Raw genomic sequence first — 26,515 nt, 5'->3', positions numbered from 1 at the left:
GATGGTTGAAACCATCAGCTGTATCAAAACATTTGTGAGAGTAAAACACTTGCAAAAGGAAGCCAAACTCCATAAAGGCATAGCCCTGTAAACCAATATCCTAGCAGTTATTGGCACTTCACCAGAATAAAGGAGCATAAATGTCAGGTGTTTGGCTAGTATCAGAGAGAACAAGGACATTTGCCTTTCACTCCCTCACCTCATAAACACATTTATCTTATTCTCTAGATTTTTCTTGGGTTGCTCAAAGTCTCTTATCTTGATGATAAATTCATGTGTATTCCTGGGGAAAGTTTTGAATTTAACAGACTTAACATTTCCTTTTGAAGGAGACTTCACAAGGAAGTTCCTGAAATGCTGTAGTTGAAATAGACCTGTAAGAAAAATTGAGTGAAATTAAATATCATAAAATCATAGAATATCCCAAGTTGGAAGGGACCTGTGAGGATCATCAAGTCCAACTCCTGGCACCACACAGGTCTACCCAAAATTTTAGACCATGTGACTAAGTGCACAGTCCAATCGCTTTTTAAATTCAGACAGGCTTGGTGCAGTGACTACTTCACTGGGGAACCTGTTCCAGTGTGCAAACACCTCTCAGTGAAGAACCTCTTTCTGATGTCCAGCCTCAACCTCCCCTGCCTCAGCCTAACACCATTCCCACGGGTCCTATCACAGGTGTTTACAGAGAATAGGTCACCTGTGTCTCCACTCCCCCTCACAAGGGAGCTGTAGACTGCGATGAGGTCCCCCCCCTCAGCCTCCTCTTCTCCAGGCTGAACAGGCCAAGTGACCTCAGCCGCTCCTCACACGTCTTCCCCTCTAGGCCCTTCACCATCTTTGTCACCCTCCTCTGGACATTCTCTGACAGTTTAATGTCCTTTTTGTACTGTGGTGCCCAGACCTGCACATAGTACTCGAGGTGAGGCCGCACCAGCACAGAGTAGAGCAAGGATCCACATACTATTTCTTTTTGACACATTTCATATATTCATATATTCATATAGGGCTCATTCAGGCTGAATCAATTGGACTTTCCTTCCATCTATCATCTCTACCTATCAAAAATAGGGAGTTTTATAATTTGAGAGCTGCCAATGAAGCTGTGGCTGCAGTTTTGGGGTACCAGATAGAAGGAGACTAATCTGTCCTTCAGTTCTGCCTGTGACTCTCTGCATCCCTGATCTGCTATAGGCCAAAAGAAAAGCACATGGTAGTCTCAAACCAGTTCTGCTGCTTCATTTCAGCCTGAAAATCCCACTCAATTCATTTGGGCTTAATGGGTCAGAGTCAGGAGGAAATCATAACAATGTTCAGGTCACCTCTTGAAGAAGTTGAAATGAGCTTGAGTGTGTTACTGGAAGGAGAGGCCTTTGCAGCTGGAAAAACTGCAACTCTGAATTGCATGGGTTTATTACAGCAGATGTTCTTGCTCAGCAGATGACATAGTAAGAAAATACCATTGTAAACAACTTTGGAAATTACAAGGGAGGGGTGGTGGTCATCCAAAAACACCTTCGCTGACAGGGTAGTCCCCTCACTTCAGTGTTTTAAAAATGGAAATCTGCTTTCTCTTAAACCAGTAGGTGAGAAACCAGTCACTTCTGCTTAGTAACAGTAGCATTTTTTAGCTTGAATGGGATTTGAATCTGCTCTTCTGTAGGCCTAACATTCATTGTTTCACTCATTGCTTTCAACAGGTGGTACTGATGCAGACTATGAAGACAGTGAAGAGGAACATGTCAAGAAGAAATCTGATGGACCAGGTATGAACACAGAAGTTTTCTCTGCTGTTACAGTGTAGTTGTGACGGGTGGGGTAAGCAGCATGTCACAAAAATATCAGTGCAGAGATCCAGGCAAGCATAAAGCTAGCAAAATCCACTATGAACTGTGTAGTAAGCACTATCTAATAACTTTCAGAGTTCTATTGCCAGATTTACAAGTACTGAGCATAGCAGCTTCCACTCTGGAATATAAGCTACTGCACTTATCTCCCCTACACTTTAATAAATGTACCTTCAGGCTCAGACTTGATCACTTGTTGTATACTTTGATTATAAAACATCTTATACCTAAGCTTAGCTTCCAATCCCGATTCCATTTAGGTGTGTCTCATCATCCCCATTGATTTTGATGGTCTGATATTTTACTATTAGCGCAAAGACCTTGCAGTTTTTCAATGTGTTTTAGCTATGTTAAAATTGTGCTTTTGTCCAGTACTTATCTGTTTAGAGAGGTACAAATAGCTACTCTAAAAGAATGGGATTTTCCCAGTTTTACCCTTTCTCACTCATAGTCAGATCTGAGGATGCCCTGCACAGCAGAAGAAATGGCAGTAGCTTGCAGGATCTTGCCCATACTGAAAGTCTTCCTACAAAGAAGTGTAATGGATCATAACTCTAGGCTTGGGTCTTTTTTTCCTAACTGGAGTAAAAGAAGAAATTACACTATTCTCTCCTTTGTCTTCAAAAGCTATTTTTATTCTCTGTTTGGAATTGCTTCCCACAGTCCCAGTTAGAATTGTACTTTGTGTGAGCCACAGGGTGGAAGAGGTTACAAGAATATGGAATATTTCTTTCTCATATAGTATTCTGGTGGTGTTTTGTGAGCTTTTTTATCTGTTACTTTCTTGTGGTGCAGTCACCTGTGTTAAACATGAAACTGAATCACTCAGACAAATCTCAAGGGAAATAAAGTTGGTTCTAGACAGGACTTAGAGAAAGGAAATGAGGTTAATAATTGATTTATATTGGAAATAGTCGATTTAAGGTGCTTTAACCTATCCTAAGTAATATGTATTAAAGAAGATAATTGGGAAAAAAAAAAAAAAGTAATTGCTATGAAGCATTAGTTTCATTATTAACCTCAGATCAAATCCTTTCTCATGCTCTCAGGGAGAGAGATGCCATCTCTGCGTTTGACCCTTGAAGTTACAGTAACAATCTCTGCAAAAAATAAATATTTGTTTCCCTTTATGAAGTTATTTAGATGTGATCGATCCCCAAAAGATTATTTTTAAAAAGTTTCAGAGAACAGCAAAGCTGTCAGAGCATCTACAGCCTCATTAAAAATGTATACTAAATCACCTTCATCCCAGAGAGAAAAACGACCTTCCAGATTAGACTGCAAGTGCTTGGCAAAGCACTGTGGTGGTCAGTAATAGAGATAATTTTAACCTGAGAGCTGAAATCCCCCTGAAGTCAGTAGCAGAAATGATATACTAGAGAGGAAGAGTGTGGGTTAAAAAAGACCATTTATATATTGTATATTTCTCTTTATGAATGCTACATCTTATTGAATTTATTTATAATGTTACATGTGGAATTCAAAGGATATGAATGCCTCTAGAAGCATAAACAGCTTTATCTTTAATTTCCACTGAAAATATTTTTTTAGCTTCAAGATATATGTGCTAAAGTGTGAATACAATCTGAGTAAATAAATCATAAAATCTTCCCAATTCTAAATGATACAGAAAAGGCCTGAAAAAAAAAAAAAAAAAAAAAAAAAAAATTATTGAAATAATGGTATGGTCAAATGAAGGCCATAAAAACTTCTGTATTCAGAGATACTGAACTTGTTACATGACATTACTCAGGTAAATGGTACATACTACCATTTCAGCATCCACTTTACAGGAATGTACCACTATTGTTTTTTTCCCTTAATTTCTCTCCACACATATGTGCATACAACCATGCCTGCACACCTGGAGACATATGCATGTTCTTCTATAAGATATGTTGTGCTTTATTCGTTTCACCTTTGCATGCTTTGTAAAGAGTGCACTCCACAAAGTTTTGCTTGCCATCTTGTGGTACAGTTAAGAATTGAGGTGGTTAAAATCATCACGCTTTAGTGCTTATGTTGGCTTCTTAGTAACTACTTCAAGCATTTTGGTTCTGCATGGCAGATTATTTGCAGTTTTCTATTATCCCTTAGGTTACTGTAAAATTGATCTTAATATCTAGTGCTCTGAGATTAGATATGTAGCAGGGACAACTAGCTCTGGAACTGGAAAAGAAAGAATTGGAAAGAATTTTTTTCTTATTTATGTAAGACTATTTAAGAATTGAAGTGTGATGTGTATACTTGGGAGTGAAAGAAAAATAAACTGAAACTGCTGCTCTTTACATGCAGTCACGAATGCTAAAGGAACTACTGAAATAAGAAATTCACTTGAAGCTGCTGCGTTGAGCTAAAGAAAGCTACAATTGTTGGTATAAAACCATAAGCCCTACTCATGGGGAAGCGTAATGCTTTGGCAAAATGGGGCAAGAGTAATGTTTTATAAATGATTTATATGATTACTGCTAGTTGAGCTAGTTGATCTGAGATTGCCGATGACACAGTCCAGTCCATTTAAATAAAGAGAAGCTTTGGAAACAGTAAATATGAAGAGGTGTGTTCAGGTGGCTGGAAAACTGGGGGAGAGTCAAAGACCATTTTAGCAGGTTAGACTTTCAAAGTGAGCAAAGTTCAGTCACAAAAGGCAAACTCTATGTGCAGAGAAAAGCACGTGAGTAAATAGACAGATAAGGGCTGGAAGAGCAGCTGTTGAGATCACTGGAGCAGGGGATGTCGAGTTCTTAAGAGATGCCCAAATCTTTGGCTTTCATTTTTGCAGACCTGTACATACAGTGTCCAAGATCAGGAACTGTTCATATGACTAGCAATTGCAGGAGTTATGGGGTGGAAAAGGGATTCCAGATGATAAGCTTAGACATACAGGCAGGAAAATGACCCAGACAGCCAAAAGGCCTCCAGCCATCTTCAGAGATTCTTTACTATGACAGGGTCTCACAGCCTGGATTATTATTCGACAATAAAGGAAAATTGAAACTAACTCCAAGCAGAGATACAGAGAAAGACATTTGCATCCATTAACTCTCTGTTGCTTTTCCTCCCCCTTAGATAACATCATAAAGAGGATATTTAATATTTTGAAGTTCACTTGGGTCCTTTTCCTGGCAACACTAGACAGTTTTACAGCTTGGCTTAATTCCTTCTCAAGAGAACACATCGATATCTCTACTGTGCTGAGAATTGAGCGTTGTATGCTCACCAGGGAGATTAAGAAGGTAACGCCTTTGGTCTTTTTCTTCTGTTAATGCCATTTCAAGCCCAGTGAAATATTAAAGGTTGCCTTTTCAGATCAGCTGAAGTCACTGTATTAAGGAGAAAAATTATAGAAACCCAACTTACATGCACATTTAAAAAATATATCTGGACTCTTTGACTGCTTGCTATTTTATTTTTTTTTAATATTTAAATAATGAAATGCTTGATTTATTATCTGGATGCAAAGCGAATGTTTGGAAAAATAATTATTTTAGAGATTGATATAAGGATTTGAAAGGCTGAAAGACTCCTGTGATAAAATTTGGTTTTGAGGGATGTGATAGATTCAAGTAGAGAGGAGTAGGCATGGCATTTTGAACAGCTCAGAAACTACCTCAGTCTGCATATTTAAGCCTTTTTGTAGACCAGTTTGCCCTGGAAATGACTGACAACATGCAGGCATAATTTTCTTCATTGACACTGAAGATACCTGGTTCCTCAAGAAACAGTGATACATTAGTAAAACTCATTATTTTATAAGATTAACATTATCAGTGTAGCTAGACATGTATTTGGATCTTAAAAATGCAAGTAGTATACCTTGCAGTACTATAAAGATCTCAAGCAGAGGTATTTTTACATATGTCACTAGCTACCCAACTATTTCTGGAAACTTAGCATAAGAGCCTCATTTTTAGTTCAACTCTTATTAGAAGCTGCAGACTATCTCAGACATGAATAGGTCAAAAAGGTCAATGGGACATTAGTATCCTTGGCCTTAATAAAGCCCCATGCTGCCCACTCACAGTCACTGTCAGCTGTCACAAAAAGCAGGCTGTCCATAACCCCAGGAGGTCCAAGATGCAGGCTTTCCTGGTCAGGAGACAATCCATACCATGTCTGGCCACAAGGCACAGAGCCAAAAAGAGAGGGCTGATTCAATATTAATGTTCAGTTACTGTTATTCTTCCCAGAGTTATTGCACAGATAGATAAAAGTTATAAATTCCTGTTCTCTTTAGCCTCTCTGCACATGGAACCTATCCCATGCCTCATATCATCTTCATTGTCTTTCATACCACTTCCAGTTTTACTATGGCCTTATTAAGACTGAGCGACCAGAACTATATATTGTTTTAAGGTATGGGTGAGCCACAGATTTATACAGGAATATAGTTTCTTTTCTTTTGCTTTCCTAGTAAGATCTAACAGTTAAGCTCCTCGATTTTTTATTTTTTTTTTTACATTAAATAAACATTTTAGGGGGACTATACAGTCAGATTTTAAGACTGAAACAATGTGACATAAAGCCTGTCATTTTGTAGGCTATTTTTCCCATTGCATTTCTTTGCACTTGTGAGCACAAAAATTTCATTTGCCCTTTTTTACCAAGGCACTTGGCTTTATCAGTTTCATCAGTATTGCATCAGCTAACTACAATTGACTATCCCAAATATTTTCTTTTTTCCTTCTGTGAACTTTATCATCTCAATGTTTTCCTCTTTATACAGATTATATCTGAATATCCTGGATGGTAAAATTCCTTGGGGCAACCAGTCAATAACCTTCTTCCCTTGTACAGAAAAAAACATGTTGTTTGTGCCCCGTGTCTCTGGAGGACAAGAAATATACTTGTCTTTATTTCATGGACGCTTTATTTCTTATAAAGGTCATTCAGGATTACTCCTGAAGCCAACAATTTTCTTTTTCTCTGGAACTTAGACTATTTCACCTGTTGGTTCCTGCAGAGCTCTTTGGTGATCACCATCCAGTCAGTATTTTGTTCTCAGCTTTGTCATGTATAAAATAATTACTAATCCAGTCATTTCATGGGATTCAAAATATTCCACTGGTGATGTCAGTGACTTTTTCTGCAGTGAACAGGGATGCAAAAAAAAATCAGTTTTTGTTGTTTTGTTTCTTTTTTTGTTGTTGTTGTTTGTTTTGTTCTGTTCTGTTGCCCTAACTCCCTAAAGAGCTACATTTCTGTGTGTCTTGATCACCTGTTGATACCCTAACTTTCTGAGAGATGATTCTTATGATGTTCTTGAAAATGTTTTTGTTATCAATTATTGTTCATTTTAGGAAGTTACTCCTCAATATCTTTTTTGGTCTGATATGCTGAAGTTTTACATCTACTTCTACCGTGTTTGTTGTTGTTTCTGTTTATCCTCACGAATGTCACTTTTTTGAAGGATGTCTTCTTGCTTCGTCCTCCTGGTCTTTTCCATTCTGGTGACTTGTATGTGTGTATGCAGGCACTTTCATGTCATTTACCTATTCTACATAAGCATATATGAAAAGTAATATAAGTTACTGAACATTATTTTTCTTTCAAATCTTTCTTAATATTTCACAGGCACTCTGTGGCAATCCTGGTACAGTGAATTTATTTAACCTGTGAACTTTATTTAACTTTATTTACTTTTTGACCTTACCAAGCTATCTTTCATTCCATCCTTCCTACAAAACTCTGATAGTACAACACTACAGTAATGCTCTTTTTTGTCCCAAGGCTTAGAATTTCATGCTATTTCAGCATCCTCACTTAAAATTACGTTTCTTACTCATTATCCCTTATTTTTTATAGTTTTAACATTTAAGTAGATATCAGACTAACTGCCTTTTTATGTCATTACTTTTTTGGACCTTATTTTGATTGTTCTTTGCTTTAATGAGTCTTTCTTATCCTTTGTTCACAACAGATTTTTTTCATGTTGCTAGCAGCCCAATGCTATTTTGATTACAGTAGAGCCCATATGTAGGCCTTGTGTATGCCTGTGTAGGTTGCTTCAGTCTTAAATGTTCTGGTAGTGGGCACCTGTCAGAGAATTTTTTCCAGTTGCTAGCTTTAAAACTCTCACCTTCGGTATTTTATTACAAGGATCTTTCTCTCCTCTTCTATGGAATAATGGGTTCATAATCACAGATTATTCCATAGCATTCGCAAGGCTCTGCATCAGCTCCATACCTATCATTGCTGCCCAAGAAAGGCTTGTGCTGTAACCATCATGGTGACATGTTGTTGTTGTTTTGTCCAGCATGGAATCAGGGACATGTGTGAAGTTCTTTTGGTTTCTATTGTAACTACAGAGGAGCTTGAGTCCATAATCCATCAGTTGTGGGGTACTTTTGCTGTCATAGCTCTTGTCCTTTATCACAGGCCTGCAATCAAGATAGTGGGTGCCATAATTTCAAGTCAGGTTGTCACAGACACACAGACATTTGTTATTGCAGAAGCAGCACAGTATGTACACAAGCAAACCTTACTAAAACTTAAGGTTTGGGTATTGTGTTTTTGTTGATGTTGTTTTGTTTGTTTGTTTGTTTGTTTTAAGATATTTTTTTTTTCTGATGAACCTTCAGATTATGAACATACTCAGTATAGGACAATGCTGAGGTCCAGAGATGAAATACTAATAGTATTAATAAAGGAAATATGGGCAGTATTTTAGAGTAGCTTGGTTATTTCAACTGGAAAAGTTCTTGCATAAGGCTTCATTATGAATGACTGTTCAAGAGTAGCAATCTCAATGCATCTTCTGAAGTCAATGCAACTACTAGTGGAATGAGTTTGATGTGTTTCTGCATAAGAAAAAAGGCTATCAAGTTGTCAGTTTTATTCTTGTTACAAGCCTTAAGCATTCTGTTGGCAGTATAACCAGAAAGACTTGATTCTGTGCCCAGACCTGGGCTGACAGTTAATAAAACCATCCTTTCATAGATTCGAAGTCAGAGAGAAAGAGTAAATAGGGAAGCTCTTAAATGTTATTTTCTCAGTTTTCCAATATGTATCCATACTTCATGAAAAAAATCTTATTTTGGACACTAATGAAAATCTAGATCAGTTTGTTCGTGACCTGTTTCTTTTGTTTCTGTTAAAAATAATAATAATATTTGCTACTGGCTGCTAATAAGATCTATAATTTTTCTTGGATTGAGTGGAGCTATCTAAAAGTGCTGTCTGAAAATTTGCTGGAGCCCTATGTATAGGTTGAGTCATGGTTGCAGGCCATAGCTCATGTTCACACTGGATGATCTGCATTGCACCTAGCTGAGTTTTGTGGACTGTGCATAGTCTGAAGCCACTTTTATTGCTCCAAAACCCAACACTTTGTGCCATATTACATTTAAGTCAGAATCTGACTTGCACTGTGTTGAGAAGTTATTGTTTACTAGGAAGATGTTTAGACAGACTATGTATTGCCAAATGACTGGGAAAAAAAAAAAAAGTAATAATAAAAAAAGGCAAAGCAGTTATTTGAAGAATATAACTCTCCCTGCCACTTACCTTTCCTTATCTCTTTTACAGGGAAACGTTCCTACCCGGGAGAGCATCCATATGTATTACCAGAACCATATGATGAAACTTTCCAGGGAGTCAGGACTGGACTCAATTGATAAAAATCCTGGTCAAGCTTCTGGCTTGCAAGCTTCTGAAAGAATGGATAGTTTAGATTCAGCAGCTTCTCGTGACAGTATCTCCAGGTATTCATCTAATTTTATTTTGTGAAGAATAGAGAGATTGTACAGTAGACATAATTTTAGACAATGTCTAGATATTCATGAACTTTCTAATCAACGCTGAGCAGTCCTTTTGATATATCCATGCTATTTTGATAATGAAGGGTCTGCTATTTATTCCTATTCCTTTACAGTGGTGCACTCAATTGCCAGCAGATGATATAACTCCTTTTCCAGTGCATGACTATACCACTGCTTTCTGTGGATTTTATACTCACCACTTCTACAGAATTAGGAGTTATTGACAGGGCTTCTGATCTTGTCAAAAATAATGGAAAATAAGAACCTGTTGAGGATGATTATGAAATACTGTGTTAGGAATTCAGGCCTGGAGTTTGGGGAGCCATCATTCATTGTGAATATTTTGCCTTTGGAAAATAAATTCTTGTTTGTTACACACAAAGAAAAAAAGGCTCTACACTGAAAGAAAAAAAACTCTCTCTTATGCACACAGATCATCTGAAGAGCCTGATTTCATAACTGCTATTACAGTCCAGCAGAGTAACACTATGCATGAAATATCTGTATTTTTCTAGAAAAAAAAATCTTCATTCTTTTCTGAAGATGAATGCTGTCAAGTCCCTTTCCAAAACTACTGCATGCTCCTGCTGCTCCATGCACACAGAGGCACATACATTGATTTCCTTCCCTTACAGAGGCAGCCTGTTTCCACCGTGTCCCTGGTGTTCTTGACTTTTAAAAGACTGCAAAAACTGTCCAACAGCATCATGAGGAGGAGAAGGGAGGGCTTTGGAAATAAAGCCTTTTCATAATCCGTTGCATTCTGCTGTGTCCTGTCCTTCTCTGAAGTGTGGCAGTATCTTATTGTGTTTGATACTCCCTACAAACTCAATAGCTTCTGTGTACAGTAAAGTATGCTTACCTTTTACTAATGACATATGTGTAGATGTTAGTGAACTGAAAATAATGAGCGTTTGCATTCCTTTCTGATGTTATTGAAAAGCAAGTGTCAGAAAGTGTCTGTGAGTACTGTGTTTCAACAAAATATTCACAAATTGCTCCCCAGGGCAAGCACTGGTCTTTGAGAGGTTCACTCCAGTAAAAACACTAAATCCTAGCAAATCTTTTTTGGTGGCTAGCTACCCAACCAAGCAACACCTTTGTGTTTTGTCTCAAAGTTTTATGGGAGTCAGATTACATGAGAAAAATGTAAAGCCAAATTCTATTGCCAGCTCAGTTGGAGTCAGTTGGATATCTGGAGGGCAGAATTTAACACAAAGTTCAGTCCCACTTAAAAATGAAATACTAATATCAGCCCTGCTTTCATTAAATATTTTTTTGTCATGCTGTTTACTACAGATAGAAGTTAACATTATTATCTAACAATGTTAGCAAGACTTTAAATAGAAGCAAAGGGAAGCCAATTCCATAACGAATTATAAACAAGAAAGACAAATTTTGCAATTTTCCTGTGTAAATTGTCTCTTCAGTTAAATGGCATCCAGTGTTAAGATTCAATTACATCTTCTTTCAGAATAAGCACCTATTTGTCACAATGCTTTGAGCATTTACAAATTTAAAATCTCTTTCAAACTCAGAGAATTCATTAATTCTGTGGAGCTCCTTTGCAACAGAAAAAGTTATATTGAATATAGCAAATGTTTCAAATGCGTTACTGTCATCTGTTTCCCCAGATGTTACAGGACCTATTAACAGAGGAGTAGCAAAAGCAGTATTGTGACTGATTTCTCTAATCTTGAATTCTCTTTCTGGTAACAGAAAAGTAAATATTCTTGCACTGGCAGTATTTGCAATTTGTACACATCTGCTGTAATAATAATGACCTGTAATGAGAGGAAGCAAAAATGTGTCTTTTGATTGAATGATAATGGCATCTGTTACTGGGGCACACTTGCATATCTCTTCCTGGGATTACAAAAGAGTTTATGAACCTTTTTTAGAAATGTGTAGTGTTTTCAACTTCATATGAGTTTATCAAGTACATGATTTTTTTAATCGCCCAAATAATAGAAAAGAATATTTTGCATTTCAAAACGATGGTTTCTAGTATCAGTAAAAGCAACTAATTAAATCTAAAGCATCCCTGTGATCATGAATCAAGGATTACTGTGGAAAACTTCTGGGAAGCGGTAGACAGTTTTTGATGAGCACTCAGGTTATCCTTTGGTTGCCCTGCACAAGATTCTGTAGTGGATATTAGTTCCATGAGTAAGATGGGCGTGTCTGGAAATAAAACTCAACTTCAGAAGCAGAGAAGCTATTCCATTATAATAATACATATTCCTCAGGACTCAGGGCAGTAATTGCCTAAAGTATGACCTCAGTGCTCTAAACACTTTTTTTGCATAGGGGAATTCCCAGGGAGAGCAACCCACCTGATCAATTGCAGGAACTGTAAATTTCTCATGAAGTTGAAGGCTGACCTCTCTAAGTCTTGTCCAGGCATGTTGTTCTTACTTTGCATAGAGCTCTAAATGAATCTGCAGAGTATCTTTTGTGGGATTTTCTCTTAAACTAGAGGGTGCTTAGCTCACGTTTATTTGCTGTCTTTTTACTGTACAGAAGCTAGAGGCACAATGAGATATTCATAATGTGATCATTTGGTTTTTCTTTGTGTGTAAATACTCATGTGTCCTAAAGACATAGTGCAAAGTTTGAATGGGCCAGGAAAAGAAAAGACTGGTGATATTCCTTAACAAACTCTTTGATGTGCAACACCAGAAGTGATAGGGAGCTAGCATGGTAGAGCATTTCCTGCTTGTGTTTCCATTTGGCTGATGAACTGCTTCTTACGTTAAAGAGCTTGTGGGTTCATGACCTACAGTTATGAAAAAGCAGCTAGATGCAGACCCAGTCAGATTTCGGGATATCCAGGATTTTGTACTTGGATCCATTTGTATTCATTTTTATACCTTCACAAATAACTTCTTTGTTTATCAGCTCTGACTGTGTGTAAGCTTTTACAGGACCTGCACGTGTGAATCCCCACGTGTGAAAGCCCTCCTGTAAGACTGCATGAACGGGAGTCATCAGACCCCAGTTTTTGTCTGTGTTTCCCTCACTGGATGAAGTGTAGGGCCTGGGACAGGGAGTACTGGGGAAGTAAAGTTTGCACTGGGAGGCAGGAGAAGGGATGAGAGGAGAGTCCCACTTTGGGGCTGGATCTAGGTCTGAGTTAGGAACATGTGTGATAATAAATGTTTGGGGTTTTTGCTTGCAAGTGTAGGAAGTGTACTAGTTCATAAAGGTAATGCCAGTCAGTAACTAGCATATGGAAAGAAAAAAGAAACAAGAAAGAAATAAAAAAAAAATTGTAAGTCACCCCTTAACTAATAAACTTGCTGGGAAGGATAAATTTGTTTAACCAAAGGGAAGTAATAAAGTAAGAAATTTCCCACTCGCACAGGATAAAAACATCTCTGCTATATATATCCCCATTTGAAATGGATACCCAATCAACTTTATATAAAATGCTTGAACTCAGGGCTTTTAATGAACCTTCAATTTAAAATACCTATTCCTTGAATGATTTCAAGAAGCTAATGGTTTTCAAGGTCTCTAAGGACATGAATTTGAAAAGTCACTCAGGAAGATATGCTTGGATTACATTTATATGACAGTCAATCACTGAGTCAACATCAGCTTTGCCAAATGTAAATATCTTCACTTTATTGGAGTTCTCATTTCCTCCGTTTTCGGCAGCATGTTCCTGAAGAAGTACATACAGAATATACACACTGTGGTACAGCTGTCATCTCATACACATCTCCAGACCTTAAAAGATCTAGAGCAGCTGCTCAGTAGATATTTTATCAGATTATTCATCCTTCACTTAAAACATCTACATGATCCGTATTATTGCAAGGACTAAATCTGGGACAGTGTTTTCATTTATTGGGATTAATGAATATTTTTCCCTTGATTTTTCTGGGAGCCAGGTCAAAACTTACCTGTTCTAGAGGGCGGTTGGAATATGTTTCTTTCATTGAAGATATATGACCAGCTGCATGACACTTGAATTTCAATAGCTGTTCTGCTGAAGGTGTTTGGAAAGTTCCAGCTGGACTATGCCCGCTTTTAAAATACTTCAACACCTTAGTAAGAGGTGTTGCTTTTTAAAATAATAAATTCAGCCTTTGAAATGTAAAATAACATGGATAATACTGTAGCACAGAGACATAAAGGTAACCTACAAAAGTAGATTCCCTACCTGCTGCCATCTCCCATATTTTAGCACCAAAACCTCATTGATAGTACAACCCAGCTGTGACACATTGGTGGATGTGTAATGGGAAGCCTCTTGCATCATGAGCCCTTGGTGGTCAATATTACGAAGCTCCCACTGACTTCCACGCTGCTGAATCAGGCCTCCGAGGTGGATCTCCTCTTCCTGCAGGAAGCAGCTTTCCGGACCCCCTTAAAACCCTGTGTCATGCGGACAGACAAAACTTGGAGGACACATGTGTGCCTTTGTGCACACACAGAAATAATAAAGTGGCTTGGAAAGGGTCTTGGCTGAGTGAACTGACAGGACAGAGCTGCCCCTGTCATTAATACTGTTTTTAAGGAAAAAAAAAAAAAATTGCAATACCTTTGGTATCTTGGTGTTGTTTTTTTTTCTCTAAAATAAGAACAAAATGTTCTTTTACCCCAGCCAATCTATCAAAGGTCATCAGTGAGTGTAAGCCTAAAAAAATGCTTCTTTGCTGCATGTATTTTGTTGTTTTGTTCTCCATTTGCCTTAACACAACAATTGCAAATGGGCACTTCATGCCGACAGTTTTCTCTTCCCTTCAAGCTAGCAAGACCAAAGGTACACAGAAAATGCCATTGCACTTCCTTTCTTATCTCTTTCCCTATTCTCTGTGCCCTGGACACATTTAGTGCTTGCCAAGGAAGCAAAATGCCAGCTGCTGTTGCTCATGTGCGCAAATGGAATCAAAAGAAGGAAGAAAAATAGATTGTAAATCCTGCATTTTGGGGTCTTTTCTTCTCTCACTATATTTGAGACTCAGGCAGGTGACTGCATGTGGTAAAACATCAGGCCCGTCAACACATGTCATAGACATCCACATTTTTCAAAGATTTTTACAGGAGGAATAATTCTTTTACCTACCATATGTCATTAATGTATTTGCTTCTTTCCTGTTGCTATGTTATATGCTTGTATTTAAATATGTACTTTCTTTCTCATAACTCATCCAGTTCTTCTTTTCTCCAGTAACACATAAATGCTCAATGTATGGTGTATGTCTCTTGTGTCCTGTTGTATTTGATAAATGAAAGGAGATAAGGGTTTATCATATCTGTTCTTTCTTTCAAGAAGTGCATGTTTCTGATTTTGAAATCATTTTTAAGCTTCGATTGAAATAAATGAAATATTCTGGAAAGAATCATCAAGGCTTCCTACTAAATATCAAAATAAAAGCCATCCCATGCAGAGCAGGTTATATTTGGCATGCATCTACTGGCTAAGTAACATATCCGATTTGGCTCTTTGGTTCGGAAAGAGGATTAGCCAATGTCTGACAGATATTTTTCTATTTGTGGAATATGAACATATTCAGTTTCAGGGCTCTTTTAGGAAATTGGCTTGTACCTATGCAAAAGGTTCAACACAGCATATCATTAACAAAACAGAATTTGTACAGAGAAGGTCACTTCCCAAAGCATTTTGGGAGGAATTTGGAAATTCTGGGAGGGAAACTGAGAAAATAAAACGTCCTAGCCTATGTACATTGGTGCCCCTGGAAAGTATGTAGAATATTGTGATGTTCACGTATCTCCTTGAATAGTGAATTTTTGTTGAAAAGTGAGTTGTTGGCTTTCTATAGCCCCTGTGTGAATATGACTATGAACAATAGAGATGTGTTTACATAGTGACCCTAAACAAATCCTTATCTTCTCTCTGAACCTTTTGTCTCTGTGTCTGTGTTTTGCTGCATGGCAAGCACATTGGTGTACTGAACCATGTAGAGTAATATCATTTGTATTTAACATTGTCTTTGTAACTGTTTGCGCTGCTAGCTGCTACACTGAAGCAACCATGCTGTTCTCAAGGCAGTCAACCCTTGATGATTTAGATGGACCAGACACTGTTCCTAAAACAAGTGAGCGCGCTCGACCTAGGCTTCGTAAAATGCAGAGCATGGATATGTCCTCCTCATCAGCTGACAGTGGCAGTATAGTGTCAAGGTGCTTAACTCATGCATGCTTTGTTCACTCATTTACCCATACCATTATACTTAATGCAGTGTATATAAACTTGAGTTTGCAGATCTGTGGTGTACAGAGTGGTTTGCATGGTTAATGGAAGCTTTACTGCCTTCTGTGTCATGGCACGACTCTGAGGTTCAAAGTCAGGGTCATAAGCTAGGACCCCTTTGTTGTTTCACTTTTCTTTTTCTGTGTTTTTGTTTTTTATCCTTTATTCATTTATTTTTAAAAGTCTGTCCATTACATTTCATCAAAATGTCTGTATAAAAAACAGACTCTTAAGTCTGTATTTATTCAGTTAAAGAAGAGTCTGATTTTTCAGAGTTACTAAGCTGATGATTGTTCTTATTGAAACTGGAAGGTGGAAGTGAAGTTTCTCAGTTAATGCCTTATCCTAAATATGGACTTGGATATCTAATTTTAGAAACTAAGATAGGCAAGCATTGGCCCTGTTCTTTCAATTTTTAGTTTTCCTCCTCATAGGAAAGATTGTTAAATATGTTTTGATTTCTTTACCATTGATTTACAGTCTGTGAGGTGTTGGAATTAAGAAAAGGAAAATTGCTATGAAAAGATAGTGAATATTATTAATATCCTGTGCAAAAGAACAGTTCAGAGCCATTCACTCATTTTTAGAAGGTAAAGCTCAGGGATTTATATGACATTGTGAAATAAAAACAATGTTTCAGCTAGTAATATAAATATGACATTTCAAAGCATATTAGATCATTCTTTTCCAAAATTTAAAGTGTTTTACAAATTTTTAGTGTTGATTGGTTTTGAAGTTATGTGATTTTATGTTTTTTGTGCATTTTAACCAGAATGATTGCTAACAGGAGATATCAAAACATGCATCCCAATAATACTGTTCCAAATTCTGATTAAAAATCTACTAGAAATAAAGTTATCTAACATAGGCATGACAAGTTTGGAAACAGTGTAAAAGGAAAGAGATATAACTTGGCAGGAAATGGTAGTGCCAGCTGGCTTTGGCAGTGAGGTTTTCTTGAAAAGGTTATACTTTATGTGAAATCGTGGCCTCATTCATTTCTCTGGAGCTATGTGAAACCTCATTTTGTCTCTATTGACATACAAGTACACCCAGCCAACAAAAGACGCTTAGTTGATGCCTTTTGTCTAACCTTGGAAAGAGGCTGAAACAGAGAGTGAAATAAAGAGTAGTGTTCTAGGGGAAAGATTAAAAAAAATACTTGTGAGGGAAGAAAAGGGTGAAAGCAAGGCCAAGAAAATTTGTGAAAAATGATGGTGTGCAGATTCCCATCTGGAGTCATCAAGCTGCATGAATTTACATCAGCTAAAACTGTTGCAGAGCACAGAGCATTAGGAGAGAAAGTGATTATGGACATGCAAAGCTGACAGTAAGCAAGGTGAATAAGCAGAGAACAGAACAGAGTGAATAAGAACAGTTGAAAAAGAAAGTAGGTCCATATGGAAGAAAAGCAGGCAGGTAAGGTTAAAAAGAAATGAAGACTGTAATGAAGAACATAGGGCAATCTGAAGGTAAGCAAGATACCCTGTTACTGGAACAGTTTTATAATCTGGATTGCATTTCTCTATTTTTGCAATTTTCTTGTTCTTTTACTTGGAATCCAATCTGACGTGTGTTTTCAGCTGGTTTTCCAGCTGTATACAGTACCCTTAGGGTGTTTTTTAGAAGCACCATGTTTAGAAGGAACCCAACAACTGTCTGTCATTCACCACGGAGCATGCTTTAAATAAATGTAAGAGCAAGTTCTGGTTCTGGTAAGAAAGTGTTTAAACTGCTTTCAGAAAGCTAATGTAGTTTCTCTTGATATTCATTTGTCCTTTCCTGGTGTAAAAAGATAATGAACCACTATGAGTACACTGGCATGCCATTCAGGAGCAAACAGACCCAGATGGTCCCTCTGTGTAAGAAGAGATCATGTCATAATGTTTTCTACCAAACGATGTGAACTTTGAGGGTCTCAGAGTGCAGTGGGGTTGCTCAGCTGTCTACATGAAGGTAGAATGAACAAATTTCATTTTGTGATATGCCTCACAGGGCTCAACTCTCTCTCTTCATCCTACCCTCACAGTGAACCTACACAGGTCACCATGCTCTATTCTCGTCAGGGGACAACAGAAACCATTGAGGAGGTAGAAGGGGAGCACGAAGAGGAAGGAGCTCATTCTGCTTCGAGGCAGGATGAAGAGGAGGTGGAAGATTATAGCCTGGGTTCAGAAGGAGCTATGCTTACTCCTGATACTGATGTGCCATTGTACTCCACCGTGGATAGCAATGCAGAAGCTCCACCTTCCTATAGCAAAGCTGTCAGCTTTGAACACCTTCCTTTTGGCTCCCCAGATGACTCAGCTGGTAAGAGTCTCATGATGGTGAGCCCAGATGACAGTCGGACGGACAGACTTAATGATACGATTCTCCCTCCGTTGACGCATGAGCTAACGGCTAGTGAGCTGCTTCTGCACAAGTAAGGACCTTTGAGTGGGGAAAATCTTTGGTCCCAGTCTGTGAAGTTTTGCCATTGCGTGTTTTTTTTGTTTGTTTGTTTTGTTTTGTTTTGTTTTGTTTTCTCTCAGAACTAGTCTATGTTTTTTGATACAGACCTTGTGCTAAGTTTGATTTAAGGGAAGAAGCTCATTTCCTGTGCAGTTGTTCTAATTACAGATTTCTAAAATGATTCAAATTCATGCTGGAAAGAATCTCTGCTTTCTCCCCAGATACCATAGTTAATTGTTCCAATTAGCATCAGATTTCTGTACTCCAATAGCCATGGGGTCAAGGGCTTTTCTAAACATTCCATGTGTACAGGACTTCTCCAGACAGCTGTGATTTCAAATAATCTGCTTCCAGAGCTATCTGGGAAAATGTTTCTCTTTTTATTATTTTGGATTACTATAAGGGAAACTCTGACCTTTGGCAGCGTATTTGTTTAAGCCAGTAGTAGCTGAAGGCTATGTAGAGAGACCACCTTGCTAAGTGCTTTCACAGGAGATAGGATGCTCCCTCTTTGCCCTTCAGACAGCATGCTCAGTAGTGCCAGTGGGCTCGTGGTGCTATTCATACCACGCATGTCCCGATGGACCTCTGGGTCTTCTAATTCCTGCCTGTGTTAGTAAATCAGATATGAATCTAGACAGTGTCATATGAAGTGTGTTGGCTGGGCAACTGTAGGAAAGCTACCAAGTCAGTTCTCTGGATAAATTAAAAAAAAAAAAAAAAAAAAAAAAAAGAACAATGCTTCTAATTATTTTGCTTGAAGTTTTGTGAGCTTAGATTCAGGTTATTTGATTATAATACCGAATCCCCCCCCCCTTTTTTTTTCCTTCATTGTACTTGCTGACAGAATCTTATGGTTTTTCAAAAGGAAAAATAGTAGCAATTAACAAAGCAGCTCTTGTGAATTTAATTTTTATTTAATTTATTGTACTTTGCTCCTAACAGGATGTTTCACGATGAAGAGCTAGAAGAATCAGAGAAATTCTACGTTGGTCAGCCTCGAGTCTTGCTTCTTATTTATGCCCTATACAATACCTTGGTGGCCCGGTCAGAAATGGTGTGCTATTTTGTGATCATTCTTAACCACATGATCTCTGCCTCCATGATAACCCTGGTGCTTCCCATCCTTATATTCCTTTGGGCCATGCTGTCTGTTCCTCGGCCAAGCAAACGTTTCTGGATGACAGCCATTGTCTACACTGAGGTATGCTGCTGTTTTTGCAACCCTGTATGTCAAACATAGAAAAGTGAAGTTGTAAGTTTTGCATGGTCTCTTTTCTGGTTTTAATCTCTAGCATCTAGGGGCCTGTGGCCTTTCATATTAATATAAATATCTGCTAACATCCTTAGGAATTTCTATGGTATAAGAAGGTCTTGTTTGTGTTTTTCTTCACTGAGATGGGCAACATCCTTCCTGGCATGTAAAGCAGTTATTACAAAAACAGACCATTTATAATTAGCGACTGTGTAATTGGTAATCAAGCGACAGTATACGCTGCCGGTGGTATCTCAGGTACCACTGAGCACCATCTGTTGGAAAATGCTGGTTTTAGTCATTGATGACCTTATCACTCAGGAAACATAAACTGCTGTTCCTCTGTAGCAATGAATGTTTGCTAATCTTCTTATAAAGCTGACAAAATAGTCATATTTCTCTCCTCTTAATGTTATGAGGCTGCCATGCTTAGAAAACACCCGAAGTGTGTTGTGTTTCTGAACAGGTGGCCATCGTCATCAAGTACTTCTTCCAGTTTGGCTTCTTTCCTTGGAATAAGTTTGTGGATTACACAAAAGATAAACCTTACCATCCACCCAATATCATTGGCATTGAGAAGAAAGAGGGCTATGTGCACTATGATCTTGTTCAGCTCCTTGCTTTATTCTTCCACAGATCCATTTTAAAGGTAAAATGACTGCATGTGTTTTTTTTTTTATTTATTTTATATTTAATGTTTTAGTTTTAATTATTCAGTCATTCATGTTATATTCCAACACAACACATTTGTCATCCCCCTAGTGAGCACTGTGGTAAACGTCTACGATAAATACCATAACATAAATACAAGTTTGAAATGCTCTCCTTTTCTTTTTCCATTAGTGCCATGGATTGTGGGATGAAGATGAGAAAGTGGACAGCTCCACTAATAAAGAGGATACTGATGATGAGCTCTCTCTGACAGGAGGCCGGAGAGATTCTTCAGGCTCTCTGAAGTCTGTCAATCTTGCAGCATCAGTGGAATCTATCCATGTCCACTTCCCTGAGCAGCAGACTGCAATCAGGAGGAAGAGCTCTAGCAGTGCATCACAGCTTTCTCACAGATCCAGCTTCTCCTCACACAGATCTAAGAGAGGTAAATGTCATGGCATTTCTGGGATTTGAAGAGCAAATGACCATTTCCCATAGGATCATCCTGCTGAAACATTGTGCGGTTGCTGTGGAGAACACAGAGACTACTGAATGCTGTTGCTCCTCTGTGAGGAAATAGGATATGAACCAAAATATCTTTTGCATTTGAACACGCTCCAAACCTTCCTAAAGTTCAAATGGAGAGCTGTACTTTATGATTCAGTATGTTTTTAAAATGACATTACCCAAAAGCTGGGAAAGGAACATTCAGCGTGGCCCAAATCCAGAATTTCTGGTTCAGTATAATCCCCAGCTAGAGGGAATTCAAAGCACATGTATTTCTCATATCTACATTCAATGGAACTTGAAGTGAAAAAAAAATGTTTAGGAATATTGAAATGGATTACCTCTTCTGAAAAAGAAGGGCTTACTACAGCCTGAATGTATATTACCAATTGAGATGACTGAGTCAGAACAATCAAGTATTTGCCTTTGGCACTATTCTTCTCCTTTTAGTTATTAATCTAGATCTGCTAGTTGTTAAACCTATACTGGATATTGTCAAGATTTTATCATATCAGGAAAAAAATTACTATACAGATGTATTTTGAAGTGTCTTTCAAATGTGGGACTCAGATATGCGGTAGAATTTTCCAGATATATTACTTTATAATTTTTGTATTTAAACTTCAGTTTTGAGTTAGCTTCTTTCTCTTCTATTTCCCTCTTCTTTTTCTCAGGAAGTACCAGTACAAGAAACAGCAGTCAGAAAGGAAGCAGTGTGCTAAGCATCAAGCAAAAATCTAAGAAAGATCTTCTTATGGAAAAGTTTCGAGAACAAATGATCAAAGCCAAGGCCTTCACAATTAAAAAGTGAGCAAAGTGAGGAGTTGTGTGGGCTTGGGTGGGAGGTTGTGAAGAGCTGACTAATACAGTGAAATGTTTTAAAGAGAGGAGGTTACTGATTCTGTTAATTCAAATGGAAGAATGTATACGTATGCTATTCATTATATCAGTATGCTTTCACCCTAAGTTCCTATGTCCCACCAGCTGAACTTCAGACAAATTAACAGAGGTTCAAACAGCACTGCAGGGGTGTTCATCTGTCTGATATGAAGCTAAATATCCTGTGTGAACTGATTTGGGATCTTATGTGTATTTCTACCAAACAAATGCTAATGCCATGCTTTAGCAGCAATCAGTGCAAGGAACTGGTGTCTCTGTTGACCTATGAAGAGGCTGTCAGAGAAGTGTATCTTTACAAACATTACTCATATCGCCTCCAGACACTCTTTTCTTCAGTGCCAGTTACAGTGTTTTTAAATCACATTGTGGTTATTGTTGTTTTAGGACTCTCCAGGTGTATGTGCCCATCAGACAGTTTTTCTACAATCTTATTCATCCAGACTACAGTGCTGTGACTGATGTGTATGTGCTGATGTTCCTCGCAGATACAGTGGACTTCATCATCATTGTGTTTGGATTTTGGGCTTTTGGGGTATGTCATAGAGGGCATCTGCATGTAAATTGTCAGTTGGGACCCTTGTTGTTGATGCTAGGTTCCATGTGAATGTCCTCCTTCCTCAACTACTCTGTTACATTTTCTTTTTCAGAAACACTCTGCAGCAGCAGACATCACCTCTTCGTTATCAGAGGACCAAGTCCCAGGGGCATTTTTGGTGATGGTACTCATTCAGTTTGGTACCATGGTGGTAGACCGAGCGCTGTACCTCAAAAAGACTGTCATGGGAAAGGTCATCTTCCAGGTCATCCTTGTTTTTGGAATTCATTTCTGGATGTTCTTTATCTTGCCTGGAGTGACAGAAAGGTATAAACCTTACAATTGGACAATATGGGTTGAAAAGTGATGCTTTAATAAGTTATTTGAGTGTAAATTTGAGAAGGTTATAGCTAAGCTTTCAAGTCATAAACAAATATCTTCATAGTCTCATTCCTAAGCAGAATGTCTTTCTACAGCAGTAACTGTGGCCAATGTAGGTTTGAGGATGTAAGAAATAGAATATACAAGTATGTAATTAAATATTCTCATTTTGGGTCAAAAAATAGCAGGTGAGAGAAAGTTTGCCTGTAACTGAGCACTCAGCTGAGACAATGTTGGCCTCTGTTTTGATTTTCCACCTCCAAGACTGGTTTAGATCTTTTATGAGATAGCTGCTGGATACAAACTGAAGTAACTCAGGGTGCAGTGATCAGAATTTTGTTCCTCTCCCCTTCCACCTATGCCATGCCTTCCTGCCTTTACACCCTTCTTTCTTATCAGAAACCTTGCTTTTCTGGCTTCACACTGATTTAGAAGACTTGGTAGAAAATGTCTCTCTCAGAGTAATCTATAACTTGTCACTCTCCTGGACTATGTGAACTAACTATGAATTTGAAACTCCATAGAATGAAGAAGGTATAAAACCTTTGTATCTTCTGAAGAGCAAAATTTCTCCTCCCCTGCTTCTGTCACATGGCTTTGGAAAAGCTGTGGATGTAGCCACCTGCTGTATGAAGTCTTGTATGAGTTGCCTGGTCCAATGGACCTGAAAATCTAACATTTCTTATTGCTTGGCTCAAAGCAGTCTGCTCTGTAGAGGGGTTAATGTGTCTTCTCTAGTGTTTGGCTAACTCCCCTTCTACTTATGACTTTAAACTTTGCTTTACTCCATTGAGAATTTCGGCCTGTCACTTGGGCACATTTCACTTCATAAATGGTTAAGTTATTGTAAGGGAAAAACAAAATAGGAGCATAATGTAGAAAGAAAAAGTCTGATTTACTCCTAAAAATTGATTGTTTTATTTTTTCTCAGTGCAGTAATAATTGTGCCCCTATTTTAATAAGTGCAGTTTTCAAGTGTATCTCTTATCTACTGAGAATTGAAAATTGAGATTAAATTTTTATATTGATTTGTGAACTTAAAGGGCAAGAAAATCCTTTTGATATTTTTGGTGCGTTTGTGAAATATTTATCTCATGTTGTTAATCTCAAACCTGCATCTGAAGCTCCTGTGGCCCTTATAAGTTAGGCTGACTCTTAGAAGCACATGCATATTTCTTAACTGCAATAATTTGGTGAGATATAATTGCAAACAGTGGATCATGTCTGGTTCACAAACCCTGTCCATCGCGCAGTTCCAGCATGTTATTGGGCTGCTGTCAGAAGGGGAAATGTTCACCAAGATGGTTAGGGGGGTTAGAGCATATGATATGTGTGAAGAGGTTGAGTGAATAGCACTAGTTTCGCCTGCAGAACATGATGACTTATCTTCACTGACCTGTTAAGAGAGTGTTAAGGTGAAATTAAGCTGCTTTCAGAGGTGCAAGAAGCCCCAAGTTAGAAAAGGGGAATTTATGCTAGATATGATGACAAATCTGTTCACCATGACAGTAGTGCTCCATGGCATTTGGCAATTGCTCTATGACTAGAGCAATTTGCACAGACAGGCAGTGGGATCTTTATCTTCGGAAACATTCAAAACTCATCTGGACAGGTCCCTGAACAATTTGGTGTGATTAGACATGATTCAAGCAGGGGATAATGCAACAGAAGGTTTTCAGAGGTCGCTCCAACCTAATTCCTTATATGAGTCCAAGATGTTGGAGGTACCTCCATGAATACAAATTAGCATTAAAGCTGCTTAAAGTCAGTGTAGATGTCAACCATCTGAACAGCGAAGAGAAACAGTGTCTACCCAGGACTACCAGGGCACGTGTCATTGTAGGGGCCCCTGTGGTGTAGCTAGGCATCTCTAGTGTCTGGAGGGACAGAATGCTGCCCCAGAGCCATCACTCACAGGGAGCCTGTTCCCAGTCTCTCGCCATGACCCTGAGGTGATTACAGATGCTGTTTTTAGACTTCCTCATCCAGATTCTTTCAAATAGTGTGTCACCGATGCAGCAGGGTCAGAGACCAAGGGTTTTTCATCAGTTCTCAGGAAAGGGAAACTGCCAGGAGCACAAAACATTTCAAGCTAATTCTGTCGTACACAGGTACAATGCTCATCATTTTCCTTTATCTGTCTTTTCCGTTACAGGAAATTTAGCCAGAACACTGTTGCCCAGCTCTGGTACTTTGTGAAATGTGTTTATTTTGGCTTATCAGCATATCAGATACGCTGTGGATATCCAACTCGTGTTCTAGGCAACTTCCTCACTAAAAGTTATAACTATGTGAACCTGTTCTTATTTCAAGGGTAAGTCTAGAACTACTGCCTTAGTCCATTCTTCCATGAAATAAGGACCTGTTATCATGAGATGCTGGGGTTATTCGTGACTTCTCTTCAAAGCTGCTGGAAATGAGACAGTAAATCTTTCACACCATACTGCTCTGTCTGTGCCACGTCCCCTGTAGTCCAGAAAGAAAACACAATTCCAGGAATGTAAATTTCAGAAAAATCAGTCTTCTGTCGTGAATATGGAAGCCTGACTTACCAGTCTGACACTCAGGGCCCTTTTTTAACACCTGTAAGAAATCACTTCTGTGAAAGAGATAGGGACTACAACATTATGTAATGTTATTTGTTCTATAGTACTAAAGAGTAGCAAGGCAACAAATCCTGAAGAAGTCATTGGAGCAGGCTTACAGGCTGTAGGTGGAAAGGAGAATAAGCTGAGAGAGAGTACATATGTGAAATAAAATCTGTGCACCAAAAAAATGTTTCCTTTGTGTACCTTTTGGAAAATGCTGCACATTTGAAGTTCTTCAGGGTTAGGAATGCTGGGGCAATAACAAACACAGTCTCACCTCAGAGTGAAAGGTGGCGTTAGGGTTGTGCTGTTACCATGATGTTCTGATTATGATGTTACCATGATGTTGAGATTAAGCTAGTTCAAAGCATATACATATTTCACAGAAAAAAATGGAATAATCTCAGCCTTTTCCCAATATTTTCAGTATGGGTTGTGTCATTCCAGTAGAAAGAGCTATAGAAGAAAGCTTTCTTCACATGAAGTATTCTTTGTGACCTGGCCAGGCAGAGAAGTGTGGAACTAATAAAGGGAATGGCACACTTTGAAAAGCCTCTCTGTGCATGTTGCTTTCTTGTTAGCCCACCTTCTTCTACTGCTTAATCCTGAGTCATAAAGCCCAATCCTGTATGCAGTTGAGGACTGCTCACTTATTGTAAAGAGGCAATGCACCACTGGGTGTAAGGAGGCATAAAATTAAGTCCCACCATTCTGCGGATAGGCCAGGCTATGTTCCTCTATGCCTCCAGATCAGAGGAATTTGGGTGTACAGGGAACTCTGTCTTGTACCATTCCGTCAGTGGTTCATGTACAATTGCTAGGCATAATGATGCACAAGCATGTTTATGGTCTCACAGGGGACCCTAGAAGAACATGAGCTGTGGCAAAAGGTATCACCCTCAAAACATCAGTATTAGTCATACAGTCTCAGGATATGATTGCATTGTATTTGTAAAAAATCCAGTTAAACTGTCTTTTAATACTGGTTTATTTCTCCCTTTTGTGATATATACAGTTATTGTGCTCATTTAATGTGATCCCCCTGCTTCTGACTAATCACTAGTTGTGCTCTCCCTTCAGATTCCGCCTGGTTCCATTTTTGACTGAGCTGAGAGCAGTAATGGACTGGGTTTGGACTGACACCACTCTCAGTCTTTCCAGCTGGATCTGTGTTGAAGATATCTATGCTCATATATTCATCCTGAAGTGCTGGCGAGAATCAGAAAAAGTAAGGAAGCCCCATATGAGTGATCCAGGCCTTCTCTTCCCTGTGCAGAAATGAAGAAAAGTAATCATGAGTCCCTAAATAACTGGGAAATCCACCATAAAGACAGTTTGTTAGAAGATACAGCTGGTGTTCATGTTCAGAAATATTCAGACTATTGGGTACTTTAAGTTAGTTGGCAGTCACCAC

At 38.4% G+C, this 26,515-nt stretch overlaps 1 protein-coding gene across 10 annotated transcripts in view; it reads left to right on the top strand.

Moving 5' to 3' along the window:
- The window catches only part of PIEZO2 (piezo type mechanosensitive ion channel component 2), a 310,777-nt gene that overhangs the window by 271,210 nt on the left and 13,052 nt on the right, over positions 1-26,515 (top strand). For 8 of the 10 annotated variants that reach the window (XM_068671657.1, XM_068671651.1, XM_068671648.1 and 5 more), the window contains 13 exons: positions 1,701-1,766; positions 4,917-5,083; positions 9,375-9,550; positions 15,596-15,763; positions 17,863-18,255; positions 19,230-19,488; positions 20,006-20,188; positions 20,383-20,635; positions 21,372-21,504; positions 21,982-22,129; positions 22,245-22,459; positions 24,669-24,827; positions 26,182-26,329. In XM_068671657.1, coding sequence (XP_068527758.1) covers positions 1,701-1,766; positions 4,917-5,083; positions 9,375-9,550; positions 15,596-15,763; positions 17,863-18,255; positions 19,230-19,488; positions 20,006-20,188; positions 20,383-20,635; positions 21,372-21,504; positions 21,982-22,129; positions 22,245-22,459; positions 24,669-24,827; positions 26,182-26,329 — 2,468 coding nt within the window. The remainder of the gene's footprint in view (positions 1-1,700; positions 1,767-4,916; positions 5,084-9,374; positions 9,551-15,595; positions 15,764-17,862; positions 18,256-19,229; positions 19,489-20,005; positions 20,189-20,382; positions 20,636-21,371; positions 21,505-21,981; positions 22,130-22,244; positions 22,460-24,668; positions 24,828-26,181; positions 26,330-26,515) is intronic. The other 2 variants (XM_068671652.1, XM_068671653.1) reach the window with 1 other exon arrangement.

Source organism: Anas acuta, chromosome 2 (genome assembly GCF_963932015.1).
Source record: "Anas acuta chromosome 2, bAnaAcu1.1, whole genome shotgun sequence".
In the NCBI taxonomy this organism is placed as follows: domain Eukaryota; kingdom Metazoa; phylum Chordata; class Aves; order Anseriformes; family Anatidae; genus Anas; species Anas acuta.
Note: the sequence above shows the minus strand (reverse complement) of the source record. Positions and strands in the feature narration are given on the sequence as shown.